The sequence below is a fragment of the Nuphar pumila genome, chromosome 6, assembly GCF_984573655.1.
Source record: "Nuphar pumila chromosome 6, dmNupPumi1.hap1.1, whole genome shotgun sequence".
NCBI classification, from domain to species: domain Eukaryota; kingdom Viridiplantae; phylum Streptophyta; class Magnoliopsida; order Nymphaeales; family Nymphaeaceae; genus Nuphar; species Nuphar pumila.
This window is the reverse complement of record NC_143254.1, coordinates 134,016,045-134,031,158: the sequence shown is the minus strand read 5'-3', so window position 1 is coordinate 134,031,158 and position 15,114 is coordinate 134,016,045. Positions and strand designations below refer to the sequence as shown.

Sequence of the window (15,114 nt, the reverse complement as noted above, 5' to 3'; positions counted from 1 at the left end):
ACTAACGTTCCATCAACTTGGTGACATTAACAAGTGCCTCTGTTCGATGAGGAGCTCGTTCATTGATTTGAACCCCATAATTTCACGTGCCAGTTTCACATATGTCGTTTGAACTTAACGCAAACATTGGAGGAGGAGATTCTGGATCCGTTAAATATTACCATGTTGTCATGTGCATGAGAAGGTACCGGTGGCTTATTTTTCGGGACACTCACATGTCAAGATATGATTTTCACAATCTACGTTAAACCTTCAAAGGAAACTTATTAAAAATAAAAATCTTAAGATAGGCGGCTTTTTTTTATTTTTTCATTTTATTTCATTTCATTTCGCCCGCCCCCTTTTCTCCATTTTCCCCGTCATCGAATAAAGTGACCGCCGGTCTACTGAGGGCCGACGGCCTCCTACCAACTCTCTCTCTCTCTCTCTCTCTTAAAGGCATCAGAAACAAAGAGGGGTCAACGAAGCTACATAAAAGAGTCTCTCTCTCTGCTGGACGCATTGAGGAGGAGGTGAGTAAGGTTTCCCAGTCGCTCAATTTCGCAATTTCAATCTCAAAAAATTCGGGAAATTAGAAACTTAGGAACCGGGAATAGATCTCCGAAAGGAGAAAAGTTGAAGATGAAACAGTAGAGGAAATGCTTCGACTTGGTGCCCATTCTCATCGCGTCTTCCTGTGAGAGGGCGATCCGAGCGTCCAACGGCTAAGTGGCGGGAATGGCTTCCGCGGAAGCTGGTTCCCGTTTGGCTCTGCTCATAAACCCCGCTCTCGACAAGATAATCAAGAACGCTTCCTGGCGGAAGCACTCCAAGCTCGTCCACGAGTGCAAATCCGTGATCGAGAAGTTGGGCCCCTCCGGAAACCCCCCGGATTCCGACTCCGACAACTCGCCTCCGGGACCCTTGCACGACGGGGCTCTGGCTTTCAGCCTGTCCGACTCCGAGACGATCCTCAGCCCCCTGATCGGGGCCTGCTCGTCGGGATTCCTCAAGATCGCGGATCCGGCGCTCGATTGCATCCAGAAATTGATCGTGCACAGCCACATTTGCGGCGAGGCCGACACCGATGGGAACCCGGAGGCGAAGCTCCTTTTCCACATGATCGAATCCGTGTGCAAATGCCACGATTTGGGCGATGAAGGCATCGAATTGGTGGTGCTGAAGACGCTGCTCTCCGCTGTTACGTCGACCTCGTTGCGGATCCACGGGGATTGCCTGTTGCAGGTCGTTCGGACGTGCTACGACATCTATTTGGGGAGCAAGAATGTCGTGAATCAGACGACTGCCAAGGCATCTCTGATCCAGATGCTCGTCATTGTCTTTAGGAGGATGGAGGCCGATTCTTCGACGGTGCCTGTCCAACCAATCGTGGTCGCCGAGCTCATGGAGCCCACAGAAAAATCCGGGCAAGGGGATTCCAACATGACCCAATTTGTTCAGGGGTTCATCACCAAGATAATTCAGGACATTGATGTTGTTCTGAATCCATCGCCTTCCCTGAAGTCCATGGGCGGGCATGATGGTGCATTTGAAACGGCTGTTGAGACCACGAATCCGACGGATTTGCTGGACTCGACTGATAAGGATATGCTTGACGCCAAATACTGGGAGATCAGCATGTATAAGACTGCTCTGGAAGGAAGGAAGGGAGAATTGGCCGATGGAGAGGGTGAACACGATGATGATGCGGAGGTCCAGATCGGTAATAAGCTTCGGAGGGACGCATTCTTGGTCTTCAGGGCACTTTGCAAGCTCTCAATGAAGACCCCACCGAAGGATGCGTCGGCAGATCCGTTGCTGATGCGCGGTAAGATTGTTGCTTTAGAGCTGCTCAAGATACTGCTGGAGAATGCAGGAGCGATCTTCCGTACCAGTGAGAGGTGTTTTTCTATCGTTGGCATTCGAATGCTGAATTGCTTCTGTTACATTCCTCGTTCTTCTTTCAGTTAGACAATGTTTTGTTTGAACCGAAAACAGATGAACATTTGATAGTTGTATGGACCTTAAAGTTTAGTTAGACAATATTTTACACGCACCAAAACAGATAAACAGTCAATAGTTGTGTGGACCTAGACTTCAGTTGGATAATCTTTTACATGCACCAAAACAGATAAACAGTCAATAGTTGTGTTTGATTACAATCTATGTTATCATTTCATTGTCTCAATTTACCTTTTTTTGCCAATTTTTGCCACTTGACGCTTCAGTCTAACTGTATCTCATTGTGATCCAAATGGAATCTTTGTCTCCCCAGGAGTTTTACTGCTGTCCTTTTTTCTCCTTGATCAATCTTCCTACCCATTGTTTCCTGTATTTTGAACCCCACTATTTTTCCTATGTTTCTGTAAACCTTTTCTATATTAACTTCCTTTTTTTTGTTAATTTATAAACTGCTAATATTTTCTTGTTTTTTCCCATAGGAGACATGCTAAAAATCTCCCTATGTTAAGTGAACTTTAAATTAACTCAACGTATGCTTCTTGTTAATGGACGCTTGAAATGGAACAGGTTTCTTGGGGCTATGAAGCAGTACTTGTGCTTATCTCTGCTAAAGAACAGTGCGTCTACACTTATGATAGTTTTTCAACTCTCCTGCTCCATTTTCATTAGTTTGGTATCAAGATTTAGAGCGGGTTTGAAGGCTGAGATTGGGGTCTTCTTCCCTATGATTGTACTCAGAGTATTGGAAAATGTGGCTCAACCAAATTTTCAGCAAAAGATGATAGTGCTCCGGTTCATGGAAAAACTTTGTGTAGATTCACAGATCCTGGTTGATATATTCATCAACTATGATTGCGATGTTCACTCATCCAACATATTTGAGAGGTATGGTTTATCTGCCCAGCATTGTTGGTGAAATCCATGTTACTTAGCTCTGTTTAACTAACAACAATGTTTCATTTTCATAAACCTTAAACGATAGTCATGACTCAACGGTATCATCATCATCATCATCATCATCATCAGGAAAGTATCAGCAAACTGATTTCTGATACTAAAGTATCATGGTTTCTCCAGGGATAATATTGGGAAAATGCTCAAGAAACAAAACTGAAAGAAAACACTAAAAAAAAGTTCTTAAGAAAATAGTGGGATAAGTGAATTGTTTTTCTATTTGAGACAAAGGAAAAATATGCAAGAAATTTGGTCTTCTACTGATAAATGGTTACTGTGATGTCAAACTCTGGTGCATCTCTGTGCATTTATTTTCATGCATTCATGAGTGTGTGTGCGTGTTTGTGTCCTGACATATGCTTGCATGTCTATGTGGATTGTGGGAGAATAGCCTCTTTCCTTTTGTTCTGAAGTGAGAGAAAACATCCTTCATACATAAAAGATACACACTGAGAAACTCCTGGACATGAAGGACCAGAAAAATGCATATAACAAAAATAATGTGTTATTATGTAGAACACATCACAGTTAATAAGTATAGCTAGTTTCACTCTCCCCTTTAAGATCATCAAAGTTTAATAAGATGAAAAGCGGTTTTGGTAGAGGCACTCAGATGCAAATTGCTCAATGAGGCTTTATGAAGAATGCTATGTTTGTGACATCACTGAAATACGAGGAAGAGAGACTCTTCCTAAAAGATGCTTTTGATGATAACAATGCCAATTCATCTCAAATTACTTGGTCCTTTCAGGAAATTTGGATCTCTAAAATGTGGATAACATCTCTTACAAGTTAGAAAATTGAGCCATAAATACTAATACTCTTATATTTGCTATCAATTTAACCAAAACCTTTTGTTCCACTATAGATTTACTAAGGCATATTGATGTGGCCTCTCCAAGAGTAAGAAATCCCCAAGATGTGGAAGCCCTTCGTCAGTTTTTGTTGGGACCAACATAGTTGCTATCAAGGTTGTAAGTATCGTATCGTATCATTACCCATATCAATCAGGTCCAAAATAAGATGTGTATTGTATCATATCGTATCGTAAAATACCGTAAGTTTTTGATAAAATTTTCCAAAATTTTAAAAGTCATGAAAAATAAAGAAAAATTAGCAAAAATTCAAAAAAATTATAACATATGAAACAATGATGAATTGCACAAAATACAACCATAAAATCACATATGAAGCATTTATGTCTCTATAGGCTGCATAGGACATCATCAAACATCAACTATCTCACAAGAACAATGCAAAATATTAAATATCTTGCAATTAAGAACATGTCACAAGATTCATACTTTCATATTACATAAACAAAAACAAAATAACCAAGTTTATGAATACTTAACAGTTAAATAACCAAGTTTTTTAAAAATATACCATCAATTTTCATCATCATCATCATTATCTTCTTCTTCTCCTCATTCAACATTCACATCATCTCTAATGTACATGGACTTTTTATCATCTATGTCTTTAGCTCCTTCGACGTTTATCCACTGAATGTCCTCTTCATTCAAAATATTTGCTTCTTAAACCTATGCATCCAATACATCAAAAATTGTCAAACTAATGGGATCAAATTTCTCTTTATACCTCCTTTATGATAACTTTTCTAGTTGCCTAAAAAGATATGAAAAAAATAAAATTGAGTTTTATATGATATAAAAAAAACTTTAAGAAAACACATGAAAATGACAAATAAACTTTATAAATTTATATAATTTTGGCTTAGCCGTAAGTTGTAGCGAACGTAGATGAGGCCATTGAGCCTTTTGTGCTCCAATCTATTTCTTCGTTTTGTATGTATTTGCTTAAAGATGATCCAATTTCTCTCGCATCCACTTGCAATACACATTTGGCTAAGAATGTGAATGCCAAAATCTCTCAAGTTTGTAACATCACTTCCAAACCTGGTCCACCATATGTTTGACAAAAAATAAAAAAATGAGAAATCAATAAGATAATAACAGATACAATCATAGAAAACATCATAACTAAATAACAATATAAAATTAAAATTGAAATAGACAAAATAAATTACCTGGATGTGGCACGATTTTGTACTGCTACAGGTCTCTCCGTATCATACAATGCATTATCATAATTTTTTATTTCCTCATAATTTGATCTTGAACTCCATAATCAAGGTTCAACCTTTTAATGTAATTCAAGGTCCATTATTGACTTTTCTGTCCATTTTAAATGTAGGAGAGTATCTAAGTGCTAGATTTAAATAATATGTTGCAGCATGAAGATATTGATGAAGTTGCCCAGTCCACCTATGATTAATGATGTTTTATATAGGCATGCACAAATTTTTTTTTCATTCAAATTATCTCTATTGACCTCTTTTGCCTTATCCATGCCCTTATGGATATAACCCATAGCTGGTTTGTCTTCACTATCAACCAATCAAAGCACATTTACCAAATGTATAGTTATTCTCAATAACTTGACGCATGAATCTCAAAATTCACTTCTAAATACAATATCTACAATTTATCTTGACTTTCTTTTTTGTGCATGGGAATATGCATTTCACTCATCTAATGAAAACAATATTTTTATTGAAGTTCTATTATTTACTAGACTTTCATTGTAAAAAAAATTCGTAGCAACTTTAATAACTGCACTACAAATCAATTCAACACCACTAGTCTACTTTCTCATTAGGCTCAAAATCCATGCATGATTGTAAATAAATTTAGTAATTTCTTGGTAGCATTCAATTGTGTGCTTTATCTCATTCATGCTGCCGATGTTCTCAAACATGAGGTCTATGCAATAGGCAATACGCAGGGTTCAAAAGATGACCCATAATTTTTTGTCAATTCTTTACATGTTGTCCTATAATTTGCTGCATTATCAATAATGAATTGAACAATATTTTGAGGTTGAACCTCTTCTTCCACAACCTGATCAAATATTCTGAGCAATACATTTGTTGTATATATCAATTGATTTCAAAACACAGTTCCTTTAGGGCAATAAACAATAAAATTTATCTAAGGTCCTTGACTTTCTGTCTGTCCACCCACCTGCCATGATGCTACACCCAGTTTCTCTCCATGACTACTTCATTTCATTCCAATATGCCTTCACTTCATTCACACTAGTATCTAAAATTTTTCCTCTCAATTCATGATATGAATGCCCTTTTATATCCAGCCCCAATACTGGTTATAACATTTGCCATGACTTGGAAATGCACATAATTTGCTGCATTGAAAGGAATGCAGGCATCATAGAACCATCTCTCAACCATGACATTTGCCTGCTCGACTAAATGTTGAGGAGACATAGCAGTACAAATGTCGGGTTGCGCTACAAGGGCAATCTTAGGAGGAAAAAAGCTCCTAATAGAGCTTCTAGCTCTACTTCTCCTCGAAGAACTCCCTCTTCTTCTTTTTGTGCCCACAACACTACTACTAGCACCAACCACACATTTCCCTTTCGCTGCAGAAGTTCATACTTTTGATGCCATGCTAGGGGTTGTAGGATAAGAAGTAGGGAGCTCATTTTCGTCCTCCCAGGGTTGCGTATACCCCATTTCTGTCTCAGCCATATATTTTTCATGTAATTTTTCTCTCAGACCAGTGGGTAATTGCTGGCATTGCCATTTTATGGCATCCGACAAATTCCTTGACATGCCACCCACAACATTGAGATGTGTCACGGCTAAATGATGCTTCAACCGAGAGATACCACCCGAAAAAATAGTATGACAATAGTTGCACTCTATTTTCAATCGGTTTTCACTCATTACTTGAGTGCCCCATTGCCATGCCGGATCATTTGATTCCATCTTCCCCCAAAAAAGCTCAATAGAAAACAAAGAATAAGGTTTTTTTTACCTTAACCCACTTCCTTGAGTGGAAAAATAGTGGAAATGTACACTTAAACAAATTGCAAAAGCCCTCTTCTTTGCTCACAGATCGGTACCCAAATCGCTTTCACAACTCCTAGGGTGCGTTAATATCTCTCTAATGATCTCTACACAAATAAGGGAGTTGGCCCTCAAGAGGTTTTTAAAACCCAAAACTGAAAAATTACGATTCAGCCTATTTTTTTAAGTGCACCGAAGGTGTATCGTACGATACACATTGTATTGTACAATACGGTACAATACAAGGCTCTATCGTACGATACATGGCTGTATTGTATGGTACGGTACAATATAGGGTTGTATCGTGCGATACATATGATACACACTCGTATCGTGATTTGAGTGTGTATCATATCGTTATTTCCCATAGTAATAATACGAATCCTACGAGACGATACTTACAACATTGGTTGCTATCATTTTAACCATAGATTTACTAAGGCATATTGATGCGGCCTCTCCACGAGTAAGAAATCCCCAAGATGTGGAAGCCTTTCGTCAGTTTTTGTTGGGACCAACATAGTTGCTATCATTTTAACCAAAACCTTTTGTTCCACTATAGATTTACCAAGGCATATTGATGTGGCCCCTCCAAGAGTAAGAAATCCCCAAGATGTGAAAGCCCTTAGTCAGTTTTTGTTGGGACCAACATAGTTATTTTATAACAGTGAACTGATTTTGAAACTTTGTTTTAAATCCAAGTGCACTAGATGGCAAGAGTGTGGTCATATTGAGCTAATCATTTGTCTCAAGAATTGATCCCATATTTATTGGTTGCCAAAACAATCAAAGGTCAAGGCTGATGAAAACTGAGGTTGCATTAAATTGTGTAGGTAAAAATGCTATTGCTAGGTGATGCCTAGACACTTAGGCATCAGTTATAAGCCTAAATTAAGACATTCTTTTAGAGTAAAATGTAAAGTGAAAATATGGTAAGAAGAAGAAGAAGAACACTCGAAATGATGGCATTTACTGATGCTGGAAATGGTGTACTGAATAGCCATTTTCCACTACCCTTGTCAATAATTAAGGTAAAGTTGCCAGAGAAGGAACCTGAATCAAGATGTGATGTAGGAAGTAGAAGCGGGAAGCAAGGGGTTCTTCGGTTCACATGAAGTAGGAAGTGAGGAGTAGAAAGCAGTTAATAGTGAATTCAGAACCAAACGAGAGTCAGCATTCTCATATTATATGATACTACTACTATTACGTCCAAGATTGATTAATCAAGTTGTTTAGTCTTTAAAGGCATAGATTATTTGTTAATATAAGACTGGAATCTAAAATATTTTTCTTACTTTACAGTCTTTGTTTAATAAAATTGGTCTATTGTACATGTGTCGGATATAAACATGAAAGTTGGTATGAACATCTCAGATCTAGGCGAAAGTCATTGTTCACTAATGCCATAACAGCTAATAAGTTGCAAATGATGAATGAACTTTAACATAAGAGTACTATGAATTTATACACAAAAGGTACATAATAGTGTAGAAGAAAATTTAAGCAATTTTACCTTGATTTGCGTTTTTACATGGATTACCTAAAAAACCTTTGAGTCAAATCTAAAGGTATACAACTTTTTAAATGACAATTATTCATAATCTGTTTTTAATACAATAAAAATGTGATGACAATTATGCCCTTCTTAGAAGAACTAAAATTCTTTAATTGTGTAAATGTAGAAGCTAATTCCTATATACGGAAACTTGATGTCCTTGATGCATGCTTCCCTTGACATTGGAAGCTTTGGGAAGTACCTAGCTTCCAGTTTTTAAAAGGGCTTTTGAGGATGTGTGTGTGTGTGTCTATATATATATATATATGTCACAGGGACTCGGCATAGAGGCTGCTGCACCTGCGTGCGATGCGACGCGGATGCGGCATCCGATGCGGTCAATGTGGTCCTGGGTGCAATCAACCTGCACCCATGGTTATTTTTGTCCAAAATGGACTCAGTCAACTTTGACCGAGTCCATTTTGATCCATTAAAAAGGAAGGGGCTTGAGAATGGGTAGGGGGGTACCTCGAGCACCCCTCCAGCCCTGCCCTATTAAAAACATAGGGGTTTCCTCGAGCCCCCCCCCCCCCCCCCCCCCCGGCACCCAAGTTTTATATATATATATATATACACACACACACACACACACACACACACACACACACTGAAACTTGATGCATGCTTCCCTTGACATGGGAAGTACCTAGCTTTCAGAATCTCCTGTATATCCTCAAATGCCCCTTTAGAAACTGGAAGCTAGGTACTTCCCAAAGCTTCCCATGTCAAGGGAAGCATGCATCAAGGACATCAAGTTTCCATATATAGGAATTAGCTTCTACATTTACGCAATTAAAGAATTTTAGTTCTAAGAAGGGAATAATTGTCATCCCATTATATAAAGAAATATGTTTTAGATGATTTTTCAAACACATGTTTTTCAAAACATTAAAAATCAATGGCTCACAATGCATCTAAATTTTTACAAAGTATTGTGGACTCAGGACTGTTGAGTTTTAGCTATAAAAGATCACATCTAAATATAAAAAAAAATAATCTAAAACATGTTAATAAATGACAAAATTGTAATATGTAGAGTCCGATCGATGAAACTAAATCATTGGAGGAATGCCTTCCTATCATTGCTTGTTTTAGATTTTGGACCTTCCTTTGCTTGGATGGTTGAATGTAGGCAAATATATAATTGTATTTGCTATTTTGGCCAAAGTAGTTTGATTCACCATGGAATAATTTAGGATCCTTTACTTACCTAGAAAATAAAGTTCAGCATATGGTGTTACTTGTGACACCTATGGTTGTTGGTTATATAGTCATCTGGATGCTAAGTTATAGTCAAATGAAAGAAAACAATATATTTATGAACTCGTTGTCATTTTTTGAAAGCATATGGTGTTACTTGTGGCAACCTATGGTTGTTGGTTATATAGTCATCTGGATGCTAAGTTATAGTCAAATGAAAGAAAACAATATGTTTATGAACTCATTGTCATTTTTGAAAGCTTTGAAATACATACAGAATGGTCAATAGCCTGCTCAAGACTGCCCAAGGGGTCCCTCCAGGTGCACCCACTACTTTGCTTCCACCACAGGAATCCACCCTGAAACTTGAAGCTATGAAGTGCTTAGTGGCAATTTTGAGATCGATGGGAGATTGGATGAACAAACAGTTGCGCATTCCAGATCCTAATTCTGTTAAGAGATCTGAAGCAGATGAACACAATGCAGAGAGCGCTTCCAATTTGGCTAATGGGGATGCTGAGGAACCTGCTGATGGAGTGGATTCTCATCCTGAACCAGCAAATGAAGTCTCAGAAGCTGCAGCATTTGAACAGCGCCGTGCTTACAAACTTGAACTTCAAGTAGATACACTTTTTTTTCATGGCATTTCGTTGCTGTTAGCAACTTCATGTTTGATTTTTTTTCTTTCTTCTATTTCCGTTAAGATTGTAGAGGTAATGTATGTAAAAATTTTGGCAGGAAGGTATATTGCTTTTCAATAAAAAACCTAAGAAAGGGATAGAGTTTCTCATTAAAGCAAACAAAGTAGGGGATTCACCTGAGGAAATTGCTTCTTTTCTGAAGAATGCGTCTGGTTTGAATAAGACCTTGGTTGGTGATTATCTAGGAGAAAGGGAAGAGTTGCCATTGAAGGTCATGCATGCCTATGTTGATTCATTTGACTTACAAGGAATGGAGTTTGATGAAGCAATCAGATGCTTCCTTCAAGGTTTTAGGTTGCCTGGAGAGGCACAAAAGATTGATCGTATTATGGAGAAATTTGCTGAACGCTATTGCAAATGTAACCCAAAGGCATTTGCTAGTGCAGATACTGCATATGTTCTTGCATACTCTGTGATACTTCTTAATACAGATGCTCATAATCCAATGGTTAAAAATAAGGTATTGATTGTCTCTTGTTTCAGATTTACTTCTTTTTCCATCTGGTTCTTGAACAAGCTTATCATGCAAATTCCTAATGCAGATGTCACAAGATGATTTTATAAGGAACAATCGTGGTATAGATGATGGTAAAGATCTTCCTGAAGAATACCTGAGGTCCTTGTATGAACGTATTTCCCGGAATGAGATCAAAATGAAAGATGACGAATTAACTCCCCAACAACGGCAGTCTACAAATTCCAATAGAATCTTGGGCCTTGACAGTATTCTGAATATTGTGATCCGCAAGAGAGGGGAAGAGAAAACCATGGAGACAAGTGATGATCTCATTAGGCATATGCAGGAGCAATTCAAAGAAAAAGCACGCAAGACTGAGTAAGCTGCAATTCCCTTTTCTTGTTTCAGTGAAACTTTCAGTTTTGAAAGTGGCTGCGATATTGATTAGAAATGTATAACTTGTTTCTCTAGAAGCTGTAAACTGTGCCATGCATGTACATGCAGCTTTTGGAACTTTTTGCTTATGTATAACCTACTGCCAAGCTCTTCAATAAATTCCCAGTTTTTTGAAAAGTATTAGTGTGGTGTATAAGGCAAACTATCTGCATTTCTTGTTATAATTGAAGAAGCAAACATCTTCTTTAATTGCAGATCAGTTTATTATGCTGCTACTGATGTGGTTATATTAAGATTCATGGTTGAAGTCTGCTGGGCTCCAATGTTAGCTGCTTTCAGTGTTCCACTTGATCAAAGTGAAGATGAAGTCATTCTCTCTCATTGTCTTGAAGGTTTCCATCATGCCATTCATGTTACTGCAGTAATGAGAATGCATACCCACAGGGATGCTTTTGTCACTTCACTTGCAAAATTCACTTCACTTCATTCTGCCGCAGACATAAAACAGAAAAATATTGATGCCATCAAGGTCAGTGGTGCACTCTGTTTTTTATTCTTGATTGACCAGTTTGTCTAATTCTATTGATCTTTTGCCACCAATGACTACATTTTGTGTAAAACTGGTTTGAGTTTACTGTAATTGCCCAAAACTTATGGAGTTATTATGCTGCTAGGTTATGGTGTATGTGGTGTTAACCGGTAACAGTTTGGGGAAAACTCTCTCATTTTGATGTCCTATGCTATATATATATATATATATATATATATATATATATATATATATATATATATATATATATATATATATATATATATATATATCCTGCATCCAACTTTTCATGAAACAGACATGTACTTATTTGAATCCTGGTCGCATCTTCATCCTCTGCCCATGCTTGACAGACATGAATATTAGTCTATTTAGTGTTCCAAGCTGTAACATACTAATACTGATGCAAGTACCATTTATCCTAAGCTTAAGAGGACTAGCTATTTCCCAAAATAAGTTGTTTTCCACTTATGTCAACATATTCCAAATCCTAAGAACAATGGTAAACTGTGTACTAAAGACTCGCGATCGGTAAGAAACATGAATAAGTACTAGTGAAAATTTACAAAGGGAAAGAAGGTTACTAGTAACAAGGTGAAGACTCAAGATCTAAACTAAATATTAATAAAGTCATGTGGCCCTTTCAACTGTGTCTGTTATGTGTTTTGTTGTGTTCATCATGCATATCTGTGTTGGTATAGTCCGTTCTCTGCATATTATGAAGTCTAAGTGGTGTATTCTGATGGCATATCTCATGAATAAATCATATATGCTAATGCACATGAAAAATGTACAGTAGTACCCATTCCCTTCCCATGTAATATTTTTTTAGATAAAGTGCGTCTTACATGACCCCAAGTTTTGATGACTATAACACAGTCCTTTCTAAACATGAAGCAGCTAAAAAAGGCACAATGGAATAAAGTCAATAAGCCTAGTTAACAGATGCAAAAATTAAAGGGGGAGAATAAAACGATGTGTCTACTTTGTTTCTTGCATGTGAAATGACATTCTGCTTCAATGTTTCCACTTTTGAAATATGACTTAAATATGATGAGTAGCAATGGCATTACAAAAACTTTAAATGGAACATTTCATTTGTTACAAACACACATATTGTCTTTCTGCACCTATGCAATGCACACATAAAGAATGAGTTTCCATCATGATGGTCATGTTAAGTTAAAGTCATTGTTGATTGTTGACGTATTATGTGCCAATAAGCATTTTAGCTTTTTTCTTTTTATTGATAATCAAATATGGTGGGGAACGTTTCTTCCTATGTCACATGGGTGCGGGTATGGGTGCGGCACGGGTGCGGAGCAATTTCAAAAAATTTGGACATGGGGACACGGCTATATATATTTTAAAATTATATATATATATATAACAATAATAAGATTGTAAATTTTAAAGCAAAAATAAAAAAGTAATTCTATTGAAGTAACAACACAAACTTACCAAAATATGACACATAAAGAAGCTTCTGAGTGTGATACCGTCTTGGATCCGGTCCGGATCAAATTAATTTTAATAAATGGACAAAAAATAGACTCGGTCAAAGTTGACCAAGTCCAAAATGTGGACGGACTCAGCCCCGGTGTGTTGACCGAGTCCAACACTTAGTTGACCGTGTCCGTCCCGTGTCTGAAGCCGCACCCGTGTCGGGCGTGTCGACGTGGGTGCGTCGACCTTTTAGCCGAGTCCGTGTGACTTAGGTTTCTTCTAATTTTTCTTGGGGAAATAGTCATGTCAAAGGTAAAGTTGGATGATATCTTGAATTCAACATTAAAATAGATCTAGAGGCTCATGTTTGAATTCAACAGGCCATTGTGACCATTGCTGACGAAGATGGTAATTATTTACAAGAAGCATGGGAACATATTCTGACATGTGTTTCACGATTCGAACATTTACACCTCTTGGGAGAAGGTGCTCCACCTGATGCTACATTCTTTGCAGTACCTCAGAATGATGTTGACAAATCTAAGCAGTCCAAGTCAGCCATCCTTCCTGTCTTGAAGAAGGGACCTGGACGGCTGCAATATGCAGCTGCAGCTGTCAGAAGAGGTTCATATGATAGCGCTGGTGTTGGTGGAGATGCTTTTGGTGTGGTTACTAATGAACAGATGAACAATTTAGTGTCCAATTTGAACTTGCTGGAACAAGTAGGAGAAATGAATCGGATTTTCATACGAAGCCAAAAATTGAACAGTGAAGCAATAGTTGATTTTGTAAAGGCACTCTGTAAGGTATCCATGGAAGAGCTTCGATCTGCATCCAATCCACGGGTTTTCAGCCTTACAAAGATTGTTGAGATTGCGTAAGGATCATCCTACAGTCTTCTATTTTTCATATTTTCTGTTAATCAACTTCTACTATATTTGTTTTAGCCTGTGCATCTCCTTGCTTACTGTATTGGCTAATTCCTTTTCTCTCTTTTTTTCTCCCTTTAATTTCAATATTGTTTTCTATTGCCCAGGCATTACAATATGAATCGTATCAGGCTTGTTTGGTCAAGCATTTGGCATGTGCTTGGTGATTTCTTTGTGAATATTGGTTGTTCTGAAAATCTCTCTATTGCAATTTTTGCTATGGATTCCTTGCGGCAGCTGGCAATGAAGTTTCTGGAGAGGGAAGAACTGGCAAATTACAATTTCCAGAATGAGTTCATGAAACCTTTTGTCATTGTTATGCGAAAAAGCAGTGCAGTTGAAATCAGAGAATTGATAATCAGATGTGTCTCACAAATGGTACTGGCCCGTGTCAACAATGTTAAGTCAGGCTGGAAAAGCATGTTCATGGTATGTACGCCTTTAAAGGTGTTTATTACTTTGCTTTAGCTTGCATGTAAAAAAATTTAGATGTTTGACTCATTTATGCAAATGGTGATTTGAACTCTTATATTTTTTGTTTCCTTTTTCTCTTTGTCTCCCAGATCCTTGACAGTTTTCTGATCACATTTTTGCAGGTTTTCACAACGGCAGCCTATGATGACCACAAAAACATAGTGCTGTTGGCTTTTGAAATCATTGAGAAGATTGTGAGAGACTACTTTCCATATATAACTGAAACTGAGACAACAACGTTTACTGATTGTGTTAACTGCTTGATCGCATTCACCAATAGCAGATTCAACAAAGATATTAGCCTCAATGCAATTGCTTTTCTGCGATTTTGTGCTGTCAAGCTTGCAGAAGGAGATCTTGGCTCCTCTTTAAGGAACAAAGATAAGGAGGCTCTTGGAAAACCTGCTCCTTCTCATCATGCAGGAAAAGATGGAAAAACTGATAGTCTGCAATTTACTGACAAAGATGATCATTTATATTTTTGGTTTCCTTTGTTGGCTGGTAAGTTGATAGTCCGTTTAAGACATTATGGTGTTTTCTTGTCGATGCGGTTGACCATTTCCCATGACCTTATCCTTTTGGAATTTGAAATTCTTTAATATATAATTATATATAT

At 37.6% G+C, this 15,114-nt stretch overlaps 1 protein-coding gene across 1 annotated transcript in view; it reads left to right on the top strand.

Moving 5' to 3' along the window:
- Positions 1–253: 253 nt before the first annotated feature.
- The window catches only part of LOC149836352 (brefeldin A-inhibited guanine nucleotide-exchange protein 2-like), a 35,685-nt gene continuing 20,824 nt past the window's right edge, over positions 254–15,114 (top strand). The window contains exons 1-9 of the mRNA XM_090009155.1: positions 254–1,880; positions 2,509–2,826; positions 9,823–10,165; positions 10,284–10,706; positions 10,789–11,081; positions 11,355–11,628; positions 13,476–13,972; positions 14,132–14,453; positions 14,621–14,999. Coding sequence (XP_089865281.1) covers positions 718–1,880; positions 2,509–2,826; positions 9,823–10,165; positions 10,284–10,706; positions 10,789–11,081; positions 11,355–11,628; positions 13,476–13,972; positions 14,132–14,453; positions 14,621–14,999 — 4,012 coding nt within the window. The 5' untranslated portion in view covers positions 254–717. The remainder of the gene's footprint in view (positions 1,881–2,508; positions 2,827–9,822; positions 10,166–10,283; positions 10,707–10,788; positions 11,082–11,354; positions 11,629–13,475; positions 13,973–14,131; positions 14,454–14,620; positions 15,000–15,114) is intronic.